The following is a 19,320-nucleotide window of genomic DNA, read 5'->3' as shown; positions in this document are numbered from 1 at the left end:
GCGGACGAGGACATTGCGAGGTTTCTGGCACAGGGTACATGGTTTTCGGTAGTCCTTCCCTTCTTGCGACTTGCCTGGCATGGTGACACAAAATCACTGGCGCCTCGAACACTCGAAGCCGTGGTGGAATCACTTGCGATCATGTGACGCCTCGAAAGCTGCCGGTATCTGTGCCTTAGGCTTCTGTAAGTGTCGCGCTCGAGCCGCATGGTCCAAGCTCCTGGTTTCCAGTGGAAGTTTCTAGGTGGCTGTAGCTGTAGCCGTAGCCGTGCAAACACTTTGCTTCATATACCACAGCCTGCCTTCACAACAACACCCTCTCAAAATCAATTCTCTTGCGCTTATACCCGACCCTCTGGTCACTGTAACGACTCTACGCACGAAACAGTAAGTTGCATAGTCGCACAGCAATTGGCCTTAGCACAGCTAACAACCATCAAGAAAACACAGCACCCCCGAAAGACATTTCATACACCATCGCCAAAATGTCTGGCGAAACGTTCGAGTTCCAGGCCGAGATTTCTCAGCTGCTCTCTCTCATCATCAACACCGTCTACAGCAACAAGGAGATCTTCCTCCGAGAGCTGATCTCCAACTCTTCCGACGCCCTAGACAAGATCCGCTATGAAGCTCTCTCAGACCCAAGCAAGCTTGACAGCGGCAAGGACCTCCGCATCGACATCATCCCAAACAAGGAGGCAAAGACGCTCACACTCCGCGATACGGGTATTGGCATGACCAAGGCAGACCTTGTCAACAACCTCGGAACTATTGCCCGCTCCGGCACCAAGCAGTTCATGGAGGCATTGACCGCCGGCGCTGACATTTCCATGATCGGCCAGTTCGGTGTCGGTTTCTACTCTGCCTACCTCGTCGCTGACAAGGTGACTGTCGTCTCAAAGCACAATGATGACGAGCAGTACATTTGGGAGTCAAGCGCCGGCGGCACCTTCACCATCAAGCAGGATACCGAAGGCGAGCAGCTTGGCCGCGGTACGAAGATCATCCTCTACCTTAAGGACGAGCAGACCGACTACCTCAACGAGAGCAAGATCAAGGAGGTCGTGAAGAAGCACTCCGAGTTCATCTCCTACCCAATCTACCTGCATGTTTTGAAGGAGACGGAGAAGGAGATTCCAGATGAGGATGCTGAGGAGACCAAGGCCGACGAGGAAGACGAAGAGAAGAAACCAAAGGTAGAGGAGGTTGATGACGACGAGGAAGAGGAAAAGGACAAGAAGAAGAAGACCAAGAAGGTCAAGGAGAGCAAGGTCGAAGAAGAGGAGCTCAACAAGACCAAGCCTATCTGGACACGCAATCCGGCTGACATATCACAAGAAGAGTACGGTGCATTCTACAAGTCGTTGTCGAACGACTGGGAGGACCATCTTGCCGTCAAGCATTTCTCCGTTGAGGGTCAACTTGAGTTCCGCGCCATCCTCTTCGTGCCCAAGCGTGCTCCTTTCGACCTCTTCGAGACCAAGAAGAAGAAGAACAACATCAAGCTCTACGTGCGTCGCGTCTTCATTACGGACGATGCAGAGGACCTCATTCCCGAGTGGCTATCGTTCGTCAAGGGTGTCGTCGATTCCGAAGACCTTCCGCTCAACCTCTCGCGTGAGACTCTTCAGCAAAACAAGATCATGAAGGTCATCCGGAAGAACATAGTCAAGAAGACCCTCGAGCTATTCAACGAGATTGCCGAAGACAAGGAGCAGTTCGACAAGTTCTACACCGCCTTCAGCAAGAACATCAAGCTCGGCATCCACGAAGACACCCAGAATAGGCAGTCGCTCGCCAAGCTACTCCGCTTCCACTCCACCAAGACCGGCGCGGATGAGATCACCTCGCTCGCCGACTACATTACCCGCATGCCGGAGCATCAAAAGCAGATGTACTACATCACCGGCGAATCCACCAAGGCCGTCGAAAAGTCGCCATTCCTCGACGCTCTCAGGGCCAAGAATTTCGAGGTTCTCTTCCTTGTCGACCCGATCGATGAGTACGCGTTCACGCAGCTGAAGGAGTACGACGGCAAGAAGCTCATCGACATCACAAAGGATTTCGACCTTGAGGAGACGGAGGAGGAGAAGAAGCAGCGTGAGGCTGAGGACAAGGAGTACGAGTCGCTGGCCAAGAGCTTGAAGAATGTGCTCGGGGAGAAGGTCGAGAAGGTCGTTGTCAGCCACAAGCTCGTCGGCGCACCGTGCGCCATCCGCACGGGCCAATTCGGCTGGTCTGCTAACATGGAGCGCATCATGAAGGCGCAGGCTTTGCGTGACACCTCTATGTCCTCGTACATGAGCAGCAAGAAGACGTTCGAGATCTCGCCCAAGAGCCCGATCATCAAGGAGCTGAAGAAGAAGGTGGAGACGGATGGTGAGGGCGATCGCACCGTCAAGTCCATCACTACTCTCCTCTACGAGACTTCGCTCCTTGTGTCTGGCTTCACCATCGACGAGCCGGCGGCGTACGCTGAGCGCATTCACAAGCTTGTCTCGCTCGGCCTGAACGTGGATGAGGAGGTCGAGACGAGCGAGGAGGCGGCCGCGGCCGAGAATGTACCCGCGGAGGAGAAGGCAACGGGTGAAAGTGCTATGGAGGAGGTTGACTAAATGTATCACCTCGGCATTCGGCGTTGTTCATGGATCAGAGCAGAGCAGGCGTTTGACTGCATCAGCGTGCGAAAGATGCATGCTTAGTCCGGTGTTGTACCGAGTCAGCATGATAATGTACTAATATAGTAGTACTGTGATATCTGTTCACCTCAGCGGCCATTTCACTTCATCATGTTCCTCTTTATCTTCTTTGCTCGATCACATAGTTGGGCCACTTGACATTGCTCCTGCTGCATGCGGCGCGGGTCGGGTGCCGGAAGCAGGGCAGCAATCGTGACCCCGCCACCGCCGCCATGCGCGAGCTCCCAGTCATGCATGCGTGAGGATACATATGAACATCAGTGCATCGCACGCTTGTCCGTGGGAGGCGAGGCATCTTGCCAGTATCTCGCCAATCGCGTTTCCAGACTGGCTTCAGTGTGTGTACGAGACTAGCCACTCCGTCTGCATCTGGGAACAAAGCAACAGGCAACCCCGCCATCACCACTGCCGCTGCTGGCCAGCGTGACGACTACCTCAGAGCCAAGAGTGCTTCATAGAATCATCCTGCCGCTGTTTTGCCGCCTGGTCTAGTCCTGTGACCGCCTGCGAGACCGGCGAACATACACTGCCACGCAGTAAGCTGACCTTGAGGAACGCCTCTGCTGCCTTCCCATCACTGACGTCCACCTCTTCCGCAATCCCAACTACATTCTGCAATCACACAGCCGTCAGGGATCAACGGGAGCTTAGGCTGGATGCCACCTCTCGCAGACGGAGCGGTATCTGACTTTGACGACTTCCACGAGACGCCGCCGCAAGCGGAGCCCGACGACGGTTGGTCTGCCTTTGCTCCCAGGCTAAAGGTGAAGAAAGAGAAGAAGGTAAAGAAAGGCTCGAGAAAGGATGCAGCAAGAGCACCATCCGCAGAACCTAAGCATGACGAAGACACACCTTATGCGAAGTCCGTGACACCTTCGCCGCCAACAAGCCATGGCGTCCAGCTGGAGGTTCCGCCTGATCTACCTGTCTTGGAGCCCGAGACTGAGCCAGTGCCGCACAAGAAGTCAATGAGCAAGCACGCGTTTGTCTGGGACGAGGATGCGACGCCAGCCGATGATGTTGAAGCTGTACCTGAGCTACCGAGTGCACCACCAACGCCAGCAGCAGTGCGCTCCCCGCGGCCGCCTGCCGCCAAGCTAGTTTCTCCCACCGTCTCTCCGCCTTATCGCCCCGCTAATCTGTACACTCCATCAGCACAGTATGCTCGCACTGTTGGCTATCATTCGGGCAGTGCAGCGGAGGATCCAATATCGCAACGACGAGAATCATTCCTATCGCAGCGCCCACCGCGTCCGCACTTCACGGATCCCCCACCGCCACATATGCCGCAAGCTCACTTCTACGGCGTTCCGGATCTCGGTCTGAACCTTACACAGAAGCCCGAACAAGGCAAGGTTGCTGGGTCTGACGGGTACTGCTGCTGCTTCGACTCGCTTGCTGAAGCCGGAGATGCCGCCTCGGCTAGGCGAGCGAAGGATGTCCTGCTGATTGGCTCTGATTGTGGTCTGGACGTCTACAGAATCACTGCTGACAAGATGGAGATCGTCGCCCGGCTCGAGGGCCTGAGAGGACAAGTCATAGACGCGAAAGTGCTGCCGCATCACGATGTATCGGATCCATTTCAGCGGTTGCGGCCGCTGGTGGCTGCGATCGTGCATGGTCCAGTACCTGGAGCTAGCCCAAGCGAGGATCTCAATCGCTCACAGCAATATCAGACCACAGTTGAGGTGTATTCACTGCAGACCCAGGAGCACATTGCTACGCTGTATCGAAGCACGATGGTCAGGATGGATGTACCGGTTGTGGGCCATCTCTCTCTACCACCAAAGCATGTCGGAGAATTGAGCTTGACCGTCGCTGGCAGGTTCATTGTTGTAACCTCTGGAAAGAGTGGCGAGGTTTTCGTGTTTGCGGCTGGTGTTCGGTCCGTGACCACGACGCCCCAGTTTCGTTGCGTATCCAAGTATTGGACTGCTTTGCAAATGCGTCCTCAAGCTTCTCGGCCTTCTACAGGGAATGACGCCTCTGGCCCAACGGATGTGGCCTATGAGCATACTCGAGTGCCTCTGATGAGCTTAAGTCGCCGATGGCTTGCCATAGTGCCGCCTTACACATCTGCGGGAACCTCGATACAAGGGTCAGCTATTCAGCAAGATGGCCGTGTACCTGCTTATGGCGTTAGCACTCAGACAGCGCCTCCACAGCCAAGCATAACGTGCGAAGTAGCAGGCATTGACGAAGAAGGCACGCTTAGCTGGCTCTCACGTAAAGCTGCGCAAGGGCTCGTTCATGCCACGCAGCGAGGCTATGAGATGGGGATGCTAGGCTGGAAAGAGTTGACCCATCCGTCTCCACCTACAACCCAACAGTCTCACCACCGCACAGTCAGTCACGATACTGCTCTTTTCCCACCGACAAACGCGCCCATGGATGACCCGAAGCGCCTCGTCAATGAGCCGGCATTAGTGTCTCTCGTTGACCTCGAAACCCTGCTTCAAGCGGAGGATCAGGGAGCAAAGCACGCTCCCGCACCTTTTGCGACATTCGCCCTTGTCAATGGGTGCAACTACCTGTCGTTTTCGCCCGACGGTTTGCGACTTCTTACAAGCAACCAGAAAGGCGAGGTTGCCGATGTTTGGGATCTGGCGCATGTGGCACATGCCAGAGCGAAGGCGCAGTCTGACGATGCTACTGGTGTTGAGGGCGGGCCACATGTCAAGCTGATCCATCGTATCACACGCAGCAGCCCGTCTGTGACTGTGGACAGTGTGTGGTCGCGTGACAGCGATCGGCTTGCCGTCCTCACCGCACGCGGTACAGTTCACCTGAACGAGATACCGCTCACGGCGCCATCGAAGAAGCGAAAGCGACATAGTGCGCCGGCTGGACAATATCTGCCGAGCAGTGAGCCTGGTCCTGGTCTAGCGCAAGGTGAGGCATCGCCACCTCCTGTCACTGCCGGCTGGGCAAGCACTTTCCGCTCCTTTACGCAGTCATTGGGCTCGCAAGTAAATACAATCACGACGCAGTATGCAATCCCCACCACTCTCGCCGGCTTGCGCGAAACGGCTGCTACAGCAAGATCAGTGGGGCAGCGAGCCATCGCGAAAGGGATCAACCAAGGCTACACCGCTGCTAGAAGCGGCGCTAGTGACATGTGGCATGCTGAGGACAATAAAATCCGCCTGAAAGGGCTGCAGGAAGGTGGCGCGAAGCCAGGCTGCCTACACTGGGTGCAGGGTCGCAGTGCAACCTCGCTAGCAGTCGCAGCCGGCGGAAGTATATACATATTCCCGGTGCAGCGGCTGTTCCGGCGCGTCGGCAACAGCAACACACCATATCTGAAGAAGGAGAAGCATCGAGGAGCATTCCCATTACCACGAATAAGCACCAATCGAGATGGTGCGATGGTGAAGAATGAGACGTGTGCCAAAGAAGGCCCGCACGGTTTCTGGAGCTTGAAGCAATCGCAAGCGGACGAACAGAGACCATGCAACCCTGCCGTCAGCGAAGTGACCACTACCGCGAGCGAGATCGAGACATCTCCGCCTTATGTGCCTTTCCACGTCGACCATCGTGTCAGCATCTATGTGTTCGAGGACAGCGGGTACAGCAGCCAAGCGCAGCTTAATCGCCCAGGCGAGGACGCAATGTTTGACTTCAAGACGAGAGGGCACGGTTACTTGGAGGACGAAGAAGCGTGGCTCTTTGGCGAATCGTTGCCGCCTGCAACAAGGGTCAATGAGCGGTCACGCCATCTCCTCACGGCCACTGGCAACCGAACGGAAGCCGATGCTCTAGCTGATCAAGTAACGAGCCGGCTCTTCATAGATCCGTCGAGTGATGAGATTCGCCTAGCTTCTGGAAAGGTGAGATCGTCCCAGCAGCCTCATGCCAATGACTATGGAGCGCTCGATGAGGACGATGATTCTTTGCTGTGAAGATGATCAACATGTTTGCATATGCATACGTTGGCGAGACGGCACGCTCGAAGCTCGTGATGAGGGAGAAAGCTCCGGTTCAGAAGGCCATGAACAGCGACTGAGCGCTATGAGATGATACCCTGAACTTTGCGACCTGCACATTCTCATCATCGCAAGCCTAGTCTCACATGCTCCCGTGTCAAATCCCTCGTGTCACCGTACTCGCACATGACTGCGTTGCTTCTTCGGCGCTTCTTCAACGAGGTTAGGAGGACAGCGGGAAAACGCACGACTGAGTGGCCAATGGCCTATATTGGCATCGCCGTGTCAAGCAGGAGATACAGTAGCCTGTCATTCGTGAAGTACCCCATTCACAAAAGATACATCATCCACTTCATACATGATTACACCTTTTTGTGAGCATTACATTGGCCCATGGTCTTCGGACTGTCAGATGCCTGTGGGATGGCGTCTACCACTGCTCCGGTAGCCTGGCAGCTTCTCAACACTTTATCGGCTGCATGAGGTTATAGAATGCGAGGTTCGAACCATTGCGGCTGCCCATTCCCAGCGTCACTTGGACAACCAGTACAAGCAATCCTTCTCCATTAGTCTTACGCATTGCATCTTACCTGGGATCTCCTCGGCGACCATTCCATGAGTGGCGCAGACCTGTCTGGAGTCGACATTTCCAACCGAGTCACCCCATTCAGACGTATGCTCATCCTACCGGAGTGCTTCTGCCGAAACGTAGTCAGGATACGGTAAGCAATAAGGGGACATGGTTTACGACGGCGACGAGCACTCAATCGTGCCAAGAATGCTAGGAGTGGGTCACGAACTTGGTCAGCAGGTCGGGAGTACTTCAGCTACTACTGTTATGAGTCGTCCAGACCCCCACCATGGTTTCGTGAAGTTGCCAACAATGCAATCAAGACCCACATAGTCCGCTGACTGGCGTCGAGAAGTCAAGCTGTACATGATCGGGCCGTCGTACTCACCAGCATTGACGGCTTGCAGGGGAGCGGCAACGGCCGCAGCCAAGGCATATGCGAATAATCTCCATTGTATTAGTAGCACAAGGTGCGCATGTGGGCGGATGTATGGCATATTGACGGTCTGGACCCGCTCAGGGACCGAGGCGCAGATGCGGGCTTTCCCGAGGCTTTCTTATGCATGTGGAGGTGCTTCAAGGCTTGAAGCTCTGATCTTGGATACGTTTCTCCGCGAGAGCTGCTAACTTGGCTATTGGCTCCCTGCCTTGCGTGATATACTGGAGGTACCAGGCTAGTAAGCGAAGTAATCCCGATTCCGCTGGAGGGAGGTGAAGAGAGTTTGTCACGAGACAGCGGGCTCTGAGGTCTGGAGAGCGCCATACAAACAACTCCTCGTGGCCGAGTGTCAGATGGCGCAACTTCCCCATAACGCTGGCAAGTAGTAGTGGACGCAATGCAAATAAGACCGCGATCGAGACCGAGGGTCTCAGCTTTGGCGGATCGGTCGGCCCGAAGCTTGGCCGAGTACCTGGTACGAGCGGTAGAACGACAGATGAAACAGACGCCTGAAAAACGAGCGGATGGTCGTCGGAAGCAAAGTTTGTCACCCAAGTCTCTCGCTGCGAGCCGTAACGCTGGGCGGTGGCCAGGCGAACATTCCATGCACGCCAGGTCGACATTTTCGCCGAGCGGATGGCCATAGTGACGGCCGGTCGAATGAAGCCGATGCGGAGCGAATGCGAACGATGACCTCCTGCAACGGTATGCGTTTGCGAAAGCTGTCCGACAGTTCGTACACGCCTGCCTACTCGCGAAAGGTAGTCCGCGTCAGCAATAAGCCATCCAAGGCTTCAGCCTACTTCGGGCGACATTTGCAGGCCGGATCTGAGCATAAGGAGCCTGATCGTGTTGAAACCTTCGCGGCCATCCGGCAGTGTTCTGTGGGCAATCCTTCGGCTGTAAGAGTCTTTTGGTATTGTGCGTAACTTGTTGTGAACATTATTTACACGGGAAGCTGTTGGAAGTTGCACGGTTGGCCCTTGGCCGTGCCAAGCCTAGTTCAAGAGACAGCACGACCAAGGTCGGGTTAGCTTTGGCGCGGCCCTGTCCATCGAATCGATGCCTTCAATCGGCGATTATGCTGCGCCTGGAATCTCGCGCATCGTGATCTCTTGAAAACATGCCACTAGCATTGCCATCTTCGATTCGGCAGCCTGGCACAATGCTGGCGCCTTCCTGCTTCCTCAGATCTGTACGTTTGATCGATCTTGTCTTGCCGCCGTTCCATCGGTCTGCTTTTAGGTCGCAGTGATCGCCCTCGAGCTGTTGGTGCTCTACTTTCAATACATTGCTTAAGTGTACGTCTGCCGCACATCCGTCTGATCTTGCAGGCACCGTCGTAATGCTCCCTCTCAACAACACCGACTACTTCACGATTACACCTGCTCGACACTTCAGTCACTTCTCGGACGAAACGCCCTGCTGCTCACCTACGTTCAGTAGTCCAGAGGAACAGCCAGTAGCAGACCCTGCAAACCCATTGCTTGCATATCGCGAGTCATATCTGCCAACCATACCTCAACCAGCGAACGTCATGCAAGTGCAGACATCAGCCGCACACGGGCAAACACCGAGCAGGCCTCGTCCAACTCCGGTCCAGCAAAACGTACTCTACGTCAGCGATTCAGACTCTGGCAGTGACTCGAACTCCTCCATGGGTTCGGGCATGATGTCTCCGCCCGAGCTCGCAAGATGCTCGAGGTGTCAGCGTACACCTAGCCTCGACCTCAATACTCGCAGGAGCAACATGGTCCAATATGGTCTCAACCTTTGGTACTGCACTCGTTGTGCAGGCATGGTTGGCATGACGAACCGCTGAGCCAGCACAACAATGACCAAAGACGACGACACTGAGCTATAATGCTTTGACTCGAGACCAACCTTCGTTGGACATGTTGGACATGATCCTATGATACGAAACCAACAAACCATCAACGCTAGCACATGCAGTGATCCCGGCACATGCAATGGAGAGCATCCATTAGCCTTCCAGGTTATCAGAAGCCGCGCGCAACCAACCCTGGAACCTGCAGATTGCTGATGGAGGCTGCACTAGTCAACGGGTTGTCGATTGGGGAGCTTGGATTTGCAGTTGGACCTGATGGAAGATGGAAGGGTTGCGTGTGCGATTGTGATTGCCTGGCTGGGCCGGTATCAAGTCACGAGGATGAGGAGAGGGCGACGCGCCGACGACCTAATGTGCATTTACGATACCCATTTGTTACAGAAAGCCTCATAGCGCATTTATGTAGCCTGCATACGAAGGCGGAGCTAGTTATGAGTACCTACAACCGAATCCCTGCTTCCAAACAACCTCCCCTAACACATGCGCGCAATCTGGCGGTGTTTTGGTAGCGATACTCGCCCATAAACGGTCAATTCCATTGAGATGCACAAAGGCGCACACAGATCGCTAGCCTGGATCTTCGATCTTGCCCCACTGTTTAGGCACTACTTTGCATCTTCGATGCAAGATTTTTGTTTCAAATCGAATGATGAATCTGATACCTAGGTGGTGTCAAACATCTGTCGGATCTGTCAACAGAGCCAACAGGCCCCGCCACCACGTAGACGGACCCACGCATCTGCAACACTCCTTGTCCTGGTGTGGTATGGAAACTCCATTTCGCCGATGCGCTATTAGCCTCTCGATCCTCTTCTGGGATCAAGCTTCCCAGCTCAGCTCGTGACCCGCGGCTGCTCTACGGCACTGATCCACGGTCTGCCGGCACTGGGACACTCAGTCCAACTTCTCCCGCTATTGACCAGGACCTAGCGCCGTATCGCGCATGGTCCACAGGCCTAAAGATATTAAGCTATTCGATGACTTGCAGGCCGCCGATGCGTGGCGTACTGTCACGGGTGACTCTAAACAAGCGCGGAGTTTTCAAAACGTGCTGTTCCTCTCCAACAAGCTTATGGAAACGCGTCCTCCGCGGGCATCGCGCGATGTCGAAACTTTGTCGAGCACACCACTGATGAGGTGGGATCCTGAGCGTGTGCCTATATGCCGCGGTGCCGTTACGCTTTTTGAGGCGGTCGCGGTCACGATCCGATGGCGATGTTACGGCTGCCCAACCGCTGACCTTCATTAACGCGAGAGCACTTTCCAGATACATCTACACATCTCCCGATGCTCCCAAGGCGCTACTATTACATGTGCCGTTCTGAGACGCATCAGAGTCTGTCAAGTGGTCGTGTTCTAGGAACTCCTGGAGACTGATACATGCGCGCAACGCTCAACCACAGCATTTTGACATTCGGGTGGGCAAACGGATCACTGGCCCTGACAGTGGTATATGCATTTTCACTGTATTCACCATCCGGACGCCTCGATCATTTAGCAGCGCCGACCGACAATGTGGGTGCTTTTCGCAGGCAGTTTCAGCGCGTTCAGTGCTTAGCAAGTGATATAGCTGCCTATGCAGATGGCTGAGCTGCAAGCGACCGCCAGAGGTAAGAGACAAGACAGTGTCCTGCTACGTTTCACATCGTCTTGTTGCTCATGGTTGCGAGTGCAACTCGGGAACTTTATTGCCAAGCTCCTTTCCCTCGCTGACTGAGCTCACTCTTTCTCCCTGCCACATGCCACCGAGGCTCGTTGCCGCAGACACGGCGAATACAGAGGCTTATTTCAAACTGCGCAGACTGGCTTTCACTAAACACGTCAACGCTGTCCTGTTTCCGGGTGGTGAGCCTGATGAGGTTTGCGATCAGCTTACGGAGAAAGTCCGCAAAGGCTTAAGTGAGCAGCCGTATGGTGCTCAGATACTCAGAGTCGTCGATACTGAAGACCTACCACCCAATGCTCAGTAAGTCGTGTCACCGGAAGAGCGTGTCCATGATGCAAAGAGGAAAGATCTTGAACAAGGCTATTTCGCGTCTGCCTGCTCTGCTTCCCACACACATCTTGCACACATACAGTCGCCGCCCAGCGCACCTCTTGCCCACTCCCTGCGCTCTTTCACTGGCAAGGTGATATCGCAATAGTGGTTGAGCACCTCCTCGCCCTTCCGAATGCCGGCTTTACTTCTCACGACCTTGACGCCTCTACCTTCCCACGCCACTCTCTCTTTCCGAGCCCAGAATTTGATGCTGCCACCCCACTCCCAGCTGACATTCGGGTCACATGAGTGGTTCGCAAGGCACCACATTGGGTGTACGGCGCTGACCTCTGGGCCTCGAACCGGCCTACCTCCAAGGCCAGACAAGCGAGCGGAAGCTGTACCGCGCAACTTGGCATATATCGTGTTGAAGACCCATAGGTCGTAGTGCGTCTCAGAGTAAGGGTCAATCTCGATCTTCTCCATAATCTGCATAGGGAAGAGGATGTTGTGTTCAAAGCTGAAAGGAAGAGTGCGCGGAAGGCTGCCGAAATTGGCATCCGAAGGCGTCAGAACGCTAAACGCAGTTGACGGCGGTATGAGATGCTCGGTCAACGGGAGGTTATGAAAGTCTCCCCAGATGTACTTGACCTCCAGCAGCTCAAGCGGGTGGCACTCCTGCGTTTCCGCCATGCCTATCGTGCGCATCACAAGCAGCGAATAGAGCGACTCGGCTGCTTCCGCAGGCGGTACGTCACGTAGCAGGGCATCCAGGCCCTTCTCGCAGATAGAGTAATGGTAGCCATGTTGGGCGCGTTTGGCACACCGGACGCTGCAGAAGACGGCTTGACAATGTGGACACTCCCTAGTATCATCTGACGCAGGGTCATCGAGGTCTGGCAGATCGGCACTGCAGGCATCACAAAGTGCATCTTGAAGCCTATTGTTGGCTGTGAGTAGTGATTCCTCGTCGAGGACGACATCACCTGGCGCAATATCCTCTTTGGCAAACACGCCGAGCTGCACAACGGTCTTCTGGTTGCTGTTTCCTGTCAAGGCTGGGAGCTCAACGGCACGTACCTCTAGCTTAGGCGCGACCTTTGCCATCATTGCGTTGAGGTTTGGCAGCTCTGCCAGTCTATCTGGCTCCCATGAATTCCATGGATAGACTTCGCGACGGACAAGCCCTTGGTTGGGCCACTGTTTGACGTCCCAGTATGCAGTTTTGCGGAGTTCTTCCAGAGTGATACCGAAGTGCTGGGCCACGACTTCGGGTAACCGCGTGGCCATCTCCGAGAATCTTGGATCACCAAGGCAGATTTTGCGTTCGCGGGCTTGAATGATGTATTCATGCGCAGTTCTGAAACAGCCGCATAGCGTTAGGCTACGGCAGAGAAGCAGGTATATCCAGGGAAGGTAGTGCTTTCGAGACCAGTAGTCTAGCTCCACATCGATGTCTGGCCGAGCATCGCGCGGCATAGCAGCACCGTCACTTTGCAACTCACCCTTCAGCAGTCGAATGCGCTCCACAAGCGGTATCTGCTGGATGAGTTCTCGCTGGTCCTCAATCGCTTCAGCGTGGTAGACATCGGAAGCGTCGCTTATGGCATCGCAGAGAAGTAGCGCCTTGTAGGATTGACCGGCTGCAAGGTCATGGTAACCTAGCTGGGCATACTTCTGAGCCAGTACGATGTGCAGCGAGATGCAGTGAGGTTGATGGATTAGAAGGCAGTCAAAGATGTGGTAGATGTTCTTGATCGTTGACACCACTTCTTCCGGCGCAAGCTACCATGTAGTGTCAACGACGGGCCCAAACGCGTACTTAATATGCTTGGCTTGAGACGTACCTGAAAGAAGGGAGTATCAGCCCTCAAAGCCAAGACTTCTCGCCAGACCGGATCCTCATTGTCGTGAAGTGGTGGATGATCTAACCAGGTTTTGGGCGAGCGAGTCGGAAGCGACACGTGAGATCGAGATAGAGCTGGGGTAGTAGAGTGCACAAGGTTGCGATCCATGACTGGCTCTACCGTGGCTGCCTCTTTCTTGCTTGACGAAACTCGGTAGGAGGCCAGCGTAGCGTTCAACCTTTGCAGTGCCAAATCAACGGAAGCGACAGATGCCTGATATTGGTCCATATCATGACTATCATGCTGTGGCCGCTGAATGTCGACAATTTATTGCCTATGGACCGGTGTTGCAGGGGATAAAGCTAGCAAAAAACTTTGCTACGCTGGCATTGAAGAGTCAATGTCAAAGGTCGACGCTGGAAAACGTCTCACATCCCTGGTACAGATGATGGATGTATACTCTTGCCGTCCGCATAAGACATTTTTGTTGTTGTGGATATCTGTGAGGTGATATGCACAGCGAGAAACCCTTGACACTGCAAGCACGTAGGAGGCTTTGCCTTCCCAATCCTACTTGGGCTACGACGCGACGTCTTTCAACCTCACGTATAGCGGCTTCTTTGACCATAATCCCCACGCCTTCTGTTGCAGCCAAGCATCACCCACTCCGCCCGCGGCCGCCTCGAGGTCAAAGTGCCAGAGCAGTTTTGCAACGATGAGACGCATCTCGGCGTAGGCTAGGTTCCGTCCGATGCACTGCATGTCTGTTAGCCTGATTTCGATTCCAATTCGGGGTCTACTTGCGTTTCGAGTGCCAACAACGAACGGCTGCAGGGCGCTCCGATTGTCTCCTGCGAACTCCGGGGGAGGCTCGTCAAGCCAACGTTCGGGAACGAATTGTTCAGGTAGATGGAAGTAGTCCGGGCGCTGACCGATACCAACTTGTGACATCTGCACGCTGACCTTTGCAATCATCAGCGGATACATTGCCATTGCCAAAGCTTGACAACGTTTGCTTACCCCTTCCGGAACGGAAAGTCCACACATTGTGCCTTCACCTTGTGAAGGCATGCGAGCTGCTGGAAAGGGAACCGGTGGGTAAAGCCTCATCGTTTCTTCGAGAGCGCCGGACAAATATGTCAAACGTGCGACCGAGAAGGCATCAATCTCGTCGTCCGACTTAAACGAGGATCTTATCTCCTTGACTAGCATCGCCATCTTCTCCGGGTTTTGGAGTAAGAAGTACGTCAAGCCGCTTAACGTGGTAACGGATGTCTCGGAGCCGCCCAGTACAAGCACGGAGGCATTGTTGAGCATCTCTCCTTGGTTCATGCCTTCACCCCCTGCGTTATCGTCCACGCTCTTAATCAGTATGCGATCCCAAAAGTCTCCGCGTGCAGCACCAAGCTCAGCACGCTCAACGACCTTCTGTTTAGCGTACATAAAGTTCCTAACTCTTAACTGCTGCATTCGCCTGGGTACAGCCCACCTGTTCAACCATGGCATACCATATTCTCGGAAAACGCTGGCAACCACGACGGACTGAACGTTTCCGAGGATCGCTGGGATCCACTCGTGCTGCTTCCGATCCTGCAGACTGTTGAAGGAGGCGCCGAAGGCAAGATCACCAATCACGTCAAACAGGGTCATGTTGTACCATTCGACCATATCTGTACTCTCGCCGCGCCTTGCCCGCTCACGGAGCCGGTCGATGAGCAGATCGACGTAGTGGCTGATTGTGCCGCGCTGCTCCTGCAGACCCTTCTCAGAGAAGGCGTGGGCGAGAAGACGGCGGTACCTTGCATGGTTCTCCCGATCTGCGCCGAGGATGTTCGGCATACCGTTCGGTGGGTTAGACTGCCTAGCAGGATTTTTCTGCCACTCGGCCTTCCCTTGGTGATGAGCGAAGACGTCTTCCCACGCTTCCGCTTCGGTGCAGCTGAGGTCGTTGGGTGCGGTACGTACGATCGGGCCGTACTGTCTGTGGAGTTCTGCGATCTTGGGTATGAGATTGCCAGTGAATAGATAATAGTCGTAGGGAACTTTGGTCATTCGCCATAGCAGTGGGCCTGGGATTGAACGAAGAGGATGGAAGAAAATGTTATAGAAGGCATGGCTCGATGCGTAGGCAAAAGGAAGGATCAGTAACAACACAACGGACAGGACAGGGAGGTGTGGTGTACTTTGGAAAAACGGACCCGCCATGTTGATCAAAGAGGATATAGGTAGTGGTAGGACAGTAGTAAAGGCACGAGGCGAGTATATACTCCCACAGGCGTAGAGTCGTAGCACACGGCGCGTTCGCTACCATGTCCAGGCATTGCTCACCAACATCCTACGTCTGCAGATCTACTGGTCCGCTTGCTGCACTCCATCCTTCGGGCTAACGCTTCGTTCCCGTCGGCACCGTGATGAAAAGCGTAGGGCGTATACGGTGCCGATACTCTCGCGCTGCATGACGGAAATAGCGGCTCACCTCATCTTGTCGCAAGCGAAGATTACCGGCCTTCCCATTGATTAGAGTACAGAGTACTGTCATCGACCATGCGTATGACTGCAGGAAGAATAGAGTGGGGTGCCCGTGAAGAGTCGGAGTGGTCAAAAAGCTGGCCCCCACGCTCCGACTCGGGCCTACATGCCTCCTTCGTGACAAGTACCAACCCAACGTACATCAAGAGGACGTAGACTACAACATGGCGCTGACTAGGCCCATGACCCCTATGGATCTTCTCAAGTTCAATCCTTGCAACCTCGATCATCTCACTGAAACGTACAACATCAACTTCTACCTAGAGTACTTCACTAAATGGCCCCAGCTATGCAAGGTCATCGAAAGCGAAAGCGGCCAGATTGAAGCTTACAGTAGGCACAGCCGTTTTTGATACTGGCTGTTGGTACCAATCGATTGACAGGCTTCGCGTAGTCCTAGGCAAGGTCGAAGCCTCTCCATATCCAGCACCAGTGGAGCCTTACGATCCTGGCCTTAAGATATACCAGAAGAAGTTTCCTAATTACTTGCCATGGCACGCCCATATTACCTGCCTGACCGTAGCACCAGCCGCAAGGCGGTTGGGTCACGCCACTCGCCTCTCGGAAGCTCTGGAGCAGGCCGGCGACGAGCAGAATGCTTGGTTTGTGGACCTCTTCGTACGAGTTGAAAACGAGGCTGCCATTCAACTTTACAAGAAGATGGGGTAGGTCTTATCGACCCGTAATTCCAGCTCAAGTAACTATGCTGACGAGGGATCAAGATACTCGGTCTACCGAAGGATCACCGACTACTACAATGACGGCAGCGATGCATATGACATGCGGAAACCGCTCAGGCGGGACAAGCAGCGGAAGACTGTTCGCGCTAATGGCGAAAATATCAAAGTTGATCCATCCGAGGTCTGGTGAATGGCTACCAACTCGGTTCACCACAACATAGGCGTGTTTGAGTCAGCAGCAATTACCCGTGCTACCTGGCTCCCAACGAATACCTCGTCAAGTGCTGGCCGAGTGTGAAGCCGTTACAACACCGTGCGAGCCGTCAGACGAAAGGTTGGGTGATCATGCAGAACCGTACCGGCACTGCTCTCCACGCTAAACGCAACTGTGTCAGCATCAAGATGTGCAGGCCAATACGATCGCCACAGGGGCGCCGAGACCGTGTGGAGGCCGGGAGTGACTGCAACATGAAAGCCGGACTCGGCAGGACTATATCTACTTCTGTAGGTAGAATGCCAGGTCGGCTTTGGGATCATATTCCTGGAAGGAACGTCAGTTAAGCGTGGGGCTTAAAGAGGCGCGACAGAACTTACCATCTTCGTTCTGCCGTTCCCCATGAAGCGAAACCGATTCTTGCTCCTATAAGCAATATCAAAGTCCTCTGGCCGAATACGCTCGATCATCTCATGGTATCCAACAACGCTGCCCGCCCACACCGCCGTTACCTTACCATCAACTCGATGGCCCTTGTACCAACTCTGGCACCCTCCGCTCCAGACAAGCGTTTGCATGATCTCGTCCGCGTACGCATCGAATTCGTCGACCACCTCCGACTTTGGATCGACCCATTTGATATCCTCTTCGGCCATCTTGCGGATCCACTGGCACATCCAGTCCGCTGACCATCCGAGTCCGGCCATGAGGCTACCGTGACCCACCGGAGCGTTTGGGCCGGAGAAAAAGAAAAGGTTCGGAAAGCCGGAGGCGGCGAGGGAGAGGTAGGAAGCTGGCTCGTCCTTCCAAGCTTCGGCAAGTGTTATGCCGTGACGACCAGTGAGTGGGAAAGGTGGGCGGTGTGAGACGTCGAAACCGGTGGCGCAGACGATGGCATCGAAGTCGTGGAGTTTGCCGTCCTTTGTTCGAATCCCATCAGATTCGATTTGCTGTATGGCATCGGTGATCAAAGTCACATTGTCCCTCGTAAAGGATTCGAGATAGCCCGGCCCTGGTGTTGCTCTTCGACAGCCGACTTCGTAGTCCGGCGTTAGCTTACGCGCGAGCTCTTCATCGCCACCTAAGGCTCGCTTCATCATCTCCGCGGTCTGCCTTCGCCCGGCCTCCTGTGCACGAGAATGCTTTACGAACATATCGAAGGCTTTGTTGCTGCCGGCTTGGATCCTCTTGCGGTACCGCTTCAGCTCTGCAGGATCCTGCTTGAAGCGCTGTCGTTCTTCATCCGTATAGTGATACTGCGTTTGGCCGCCAATGATGGCTGAACCGAGACCGGGAGTAATGTACGTTGGCCTGCGGATGAAGTTGGTCAGATGTGCCGCTCGCTCCACAACTTGAGGCACGATCTGAATGGCCGAACTTCCGTTACCGATCACGCCAATCCGTTTGCCGGTCCAATCGAAGGCTTTGTCCCAAACCGCTGAGTGGCAGAGATGGCCTTTGAAATCGTGCAAGCCTGTAATATCTGGCCAGCGCCACTTTGACAAGAAGCCGGTAGCCGAAACGAGAATATCGCAACTATCGTCGATCGAGCCGTCCTTGGTACCAACTCTCAGATCCCACTTCCCTCTCTCGGCGTCGAAGGCTGCCCCCTCCACCCGATGCCCACACTTGACGTCCTTTGCGAGATCGTACTTGGCCACCGTTCGCTTGAAGTACTGCAAGATCTCGTCTCCGGTGGCATAGAAAGCACTCCAATCCGGATTAGGTTCGAATGGGAAAGCGTAGATGTGCGCTGGTACATCACATGCTACACCTGGATACGTGTTGACCAGCCAAGTGCCACCCATACTCTCGTGAGCTTCGTAGATGCAGAGCTCGGCCAACCCTGATTCGATCATGTTGTGTTCGTGGTAGAGCTTGTAGGCCAGTGTCATTGCGCTGATGCCTGCTCCAATGACACAGATTCGTAGCTTGCGAGTCGGCGTCCGCATTGGCTTTCTGTACATCGGAATCCATTGTGGCGGTAGGGGCTTGCCATATCTGATGGGTGGATCTGGCACGTCGCCGTTTGCTTGATCTGGAGTACCGTTCAGTACAACTGTAGGGTCATTGGCGAACAAGTCCTCGACTGATGAGCCCTCGTTGATATATGCTCCTGCCATTCCGGCCTGTCCATCAAATAGAACGCTTCTTTACACGCCGCGCAGAGGCGAGAAGAATGAAGCTCGTTATGGACAGCATATGAAAGTTCAGCCTACCTTGACGTTAGGGTGCCGCGTATCCGCAGCCGATTAGTCTGCGTCAGTACATTATGGGAGTAACGTGGGAGCATGGCTATTGCCGAGGAGAGGGGAAGAAGGGGAGGTGATGATCAGGCAAGGACTTGTGCAGTATTCCTGTGATAGCAGCGGAGAACCTGTCAAATAGAAGTATTCAGAAACGCAGGATCTTGTGGTCAAGACGGCGATACATCAGATCGATATCGGGGTCCCACAGCGGCAGAGAAGATGCTTGAGTATTGGACAGTCGCCCAGCTTGTTAACGCGTCGACGTTGACATTGACAATGAGAATGCGAACCTCGGCTCCACAAAAAGCTTCGAAACGCGCTGCGCGTTTCAAAATGCTG

General features: G+C 54.4%; 8 protein-coding genes across 8 annotated transcripts; 5 read left to right on the top strand and 3 right to left on the bottom strand.

The window, feature by feature from the left end:
* Positions 1–187: 187 nt before the first annotated feature.
* BAUCODRAFT_561772 (uncharacterized protein) lies at positions 188–2,707 on the top strand. The gene has a single exon (XM_007680297.1). The coding sequence runs from the start codon at positions 486–488 to the stop codon at positions 2,613–2,615; it is 2,130 nt and encodes a 709-aa protein (XP_007678487.1). The 5' UTR covers positions 188–485; the 3' UTR covers positions 2,616–2,707.
* Positions 2,708–3,355: 648 nt separating this feature from the next.
* Positions 3,356–6,705, top strand: BAUCODRAFT_124374 (uncharacterized protein; the record flags this gene model as incomplete). The annotated part of the gene is made up of 2 exons (XM_007680296.1): positions 3,356–6,469; positions 6,604–6,705. 2 exons carry the CDS (start codon positions 3,356–3,358, stop codon positions 6,703–6,705), a joined length of 3,216 nt encoding a protein of 1,071 aa, XP_007678486.1.
* A 2,275-nt stretch (positions 6,706–8,980) lies between these two features.
* Positions 8,981–9,457, top strand: BAUCODRAFT_74016 (uncharacterized protein; the record flags this gene model as incomplete). Its single annotated transcript, XM_007680028.1, has 1 exon — positions 8,981–9,457. One exon carries the CDS (start codon positions 8,981–8,983, stop codon positions 9,455–9,457), a length of 477 nt encoding a protein of 158 aa, XP_007678218.1.
* Positions 9,458–10,150: 693 nt separating this feature from the next.
* Positions 10,151–10,992, top strand: BAUCODRAFT_36039 (uncharacterized protein). Its single transcript, XM_007679896.1, has one exon. It carries the CDS (start codon positions 10,428–10,430, stop codon positions 10,731–10,733), a length of 306 nt encoding a protein of 101 aa, XP_007678086.1. The 5' UTR covers positions 10,151–10,427; the 3' UTR covers positions 10,734–10,992.
* Positions 10,993–11,510: 518 nt separating this feature from the next.
* On the bottom strand, positions 11,511–13,175 carry BAUCODRAFT_73217 (uncharacterized protein; the record flags this gene model as incomplete). The annotated part of the gene is made up of 2 exons (XM_007679967.1): positions 11,511–12,006; positions 12,046–13,175. Coding segments are annotated over 2 exons (1,626 nt in total), but the record flags the coding sequence as incomplete, so codon positions are not given.
* Positions 13,176–13,888: 713 nt separating this feature from the next.
* BAUCODRAFT_74097 (uncharacterized protein) lies at positions 13,889–15,514 on the bottom strand (the record flags this gene model as incomplete). The annotated part of the gene is made up of 2 exons (XM_007680035.1): positions 13,889–14,272; positions 14,330–15,514. 2 exons carry the CDS (start codon positions 15,512–15,514, stop codon positions 13,889–13,891), a joined length of 1,569 nt encoding a protein of 522 aa, XP_007678225.1.
* A 488-nt stretch (positions 15,515–16,002) lies between these two features.
* Positions 16,003–16,708, top strand: BAUCODRAFT_73638 (uncharacterized protein; the record flags this gene model as incomplete). The annotated part of the gene is made up of 3 exons (XM_007680003.1): positions 16,003–16,171; positions 16,233–16,503; positions 16,561–16,708. The coding sequence occupies 3 exons, from the start codon at positions 16,003–16,005 to the stop codon at positions 16,706–16,708; spliced, it is 588 nt and encodes a 195-aa protein (XP_007678193.1).
* A 168-nt stretch (positions 16,709–16,876) lies between these two features.
* BAUCODRAFT_560547 (uncharacterized protein) lies at positions 16,877–19,115 on the bottom strand. The gene is made up of 3 exons (XM_007680295.1): positions 18,952–19,115; positions 17,113–18,770; positions 16,877–17,059 (listed from the first exon to the last, which is right to left on the bottom strand). The coding sequence occupies exons 2-3, from the start codon at positions 18,697–18,699 to the stop codon at positions 17,015–17,017; spliced, it is 1,632 nt and encodes a 543-aa protein (XP_007678485.1). The 5' UTR covers positions 18,700–18,770; positions 18,952–19,115; the 3' UTR covers positions 16,877–17,014.
* Between the last annotated feature and the right edge of the window lie 205 nt (positions 19,116–19,320).

This window comes from Baudoinia panamericana (genome assembly GCF_000338955.1).
Source record: "Baudoinia panamericana UAMH 10762 unplaced genomic scaffold BAUCOscaffold_9, whole genome shotgun sequence".
In the NCBI taxonomy this organism is placed as follows: Eukaryota; Fungi; Ascomycota; class Dothideomycetes; order Mycosphaerellales; family Teratosphaeriaceae; genus Baudoinia; species Baudoinia panamericana.
Note: the sequence above shows the minus strand (reverse complement) of the source record. Positions and strands in the feature narration are given on the sequence as shown.

What these genes read in the sequence shown, in the direction of transcription:
- BAUCODRAFT_561772 (XM_007680297.1), top strand. Translation starts at nt 486, where the DNA reads ATGTCTGGCGAAACGTTCGAGTTCCAGGCCGAGATTTCTCAGCTGCTC.
- BAUCODRAFT_36039 (XM_007679896.1), top strand. Translation starts at nt 10,428, where the DNA reads ATGGTCCACAGGCCTAAAGATATTAAGCTATTCGATGACTTGCAGGCC.
- BAUCODRAFT_560547 (XM_007680295.1), bottom strand. Translation starts at nt 18,699, where the DNA reads ATGTACAGAAAGCCAATGCGGACGCCGACTCGCAAGCTACGAATCTGT. An exon ending in GGAACGGCAGAACGAAGATG is followed by an intron (nt 17,060 to 17,112) that starts GTAAGTTCTGTC and finishes CGTTCCTTCCAG; the next exon opens with GAATATGATCCCAAAGCCGA.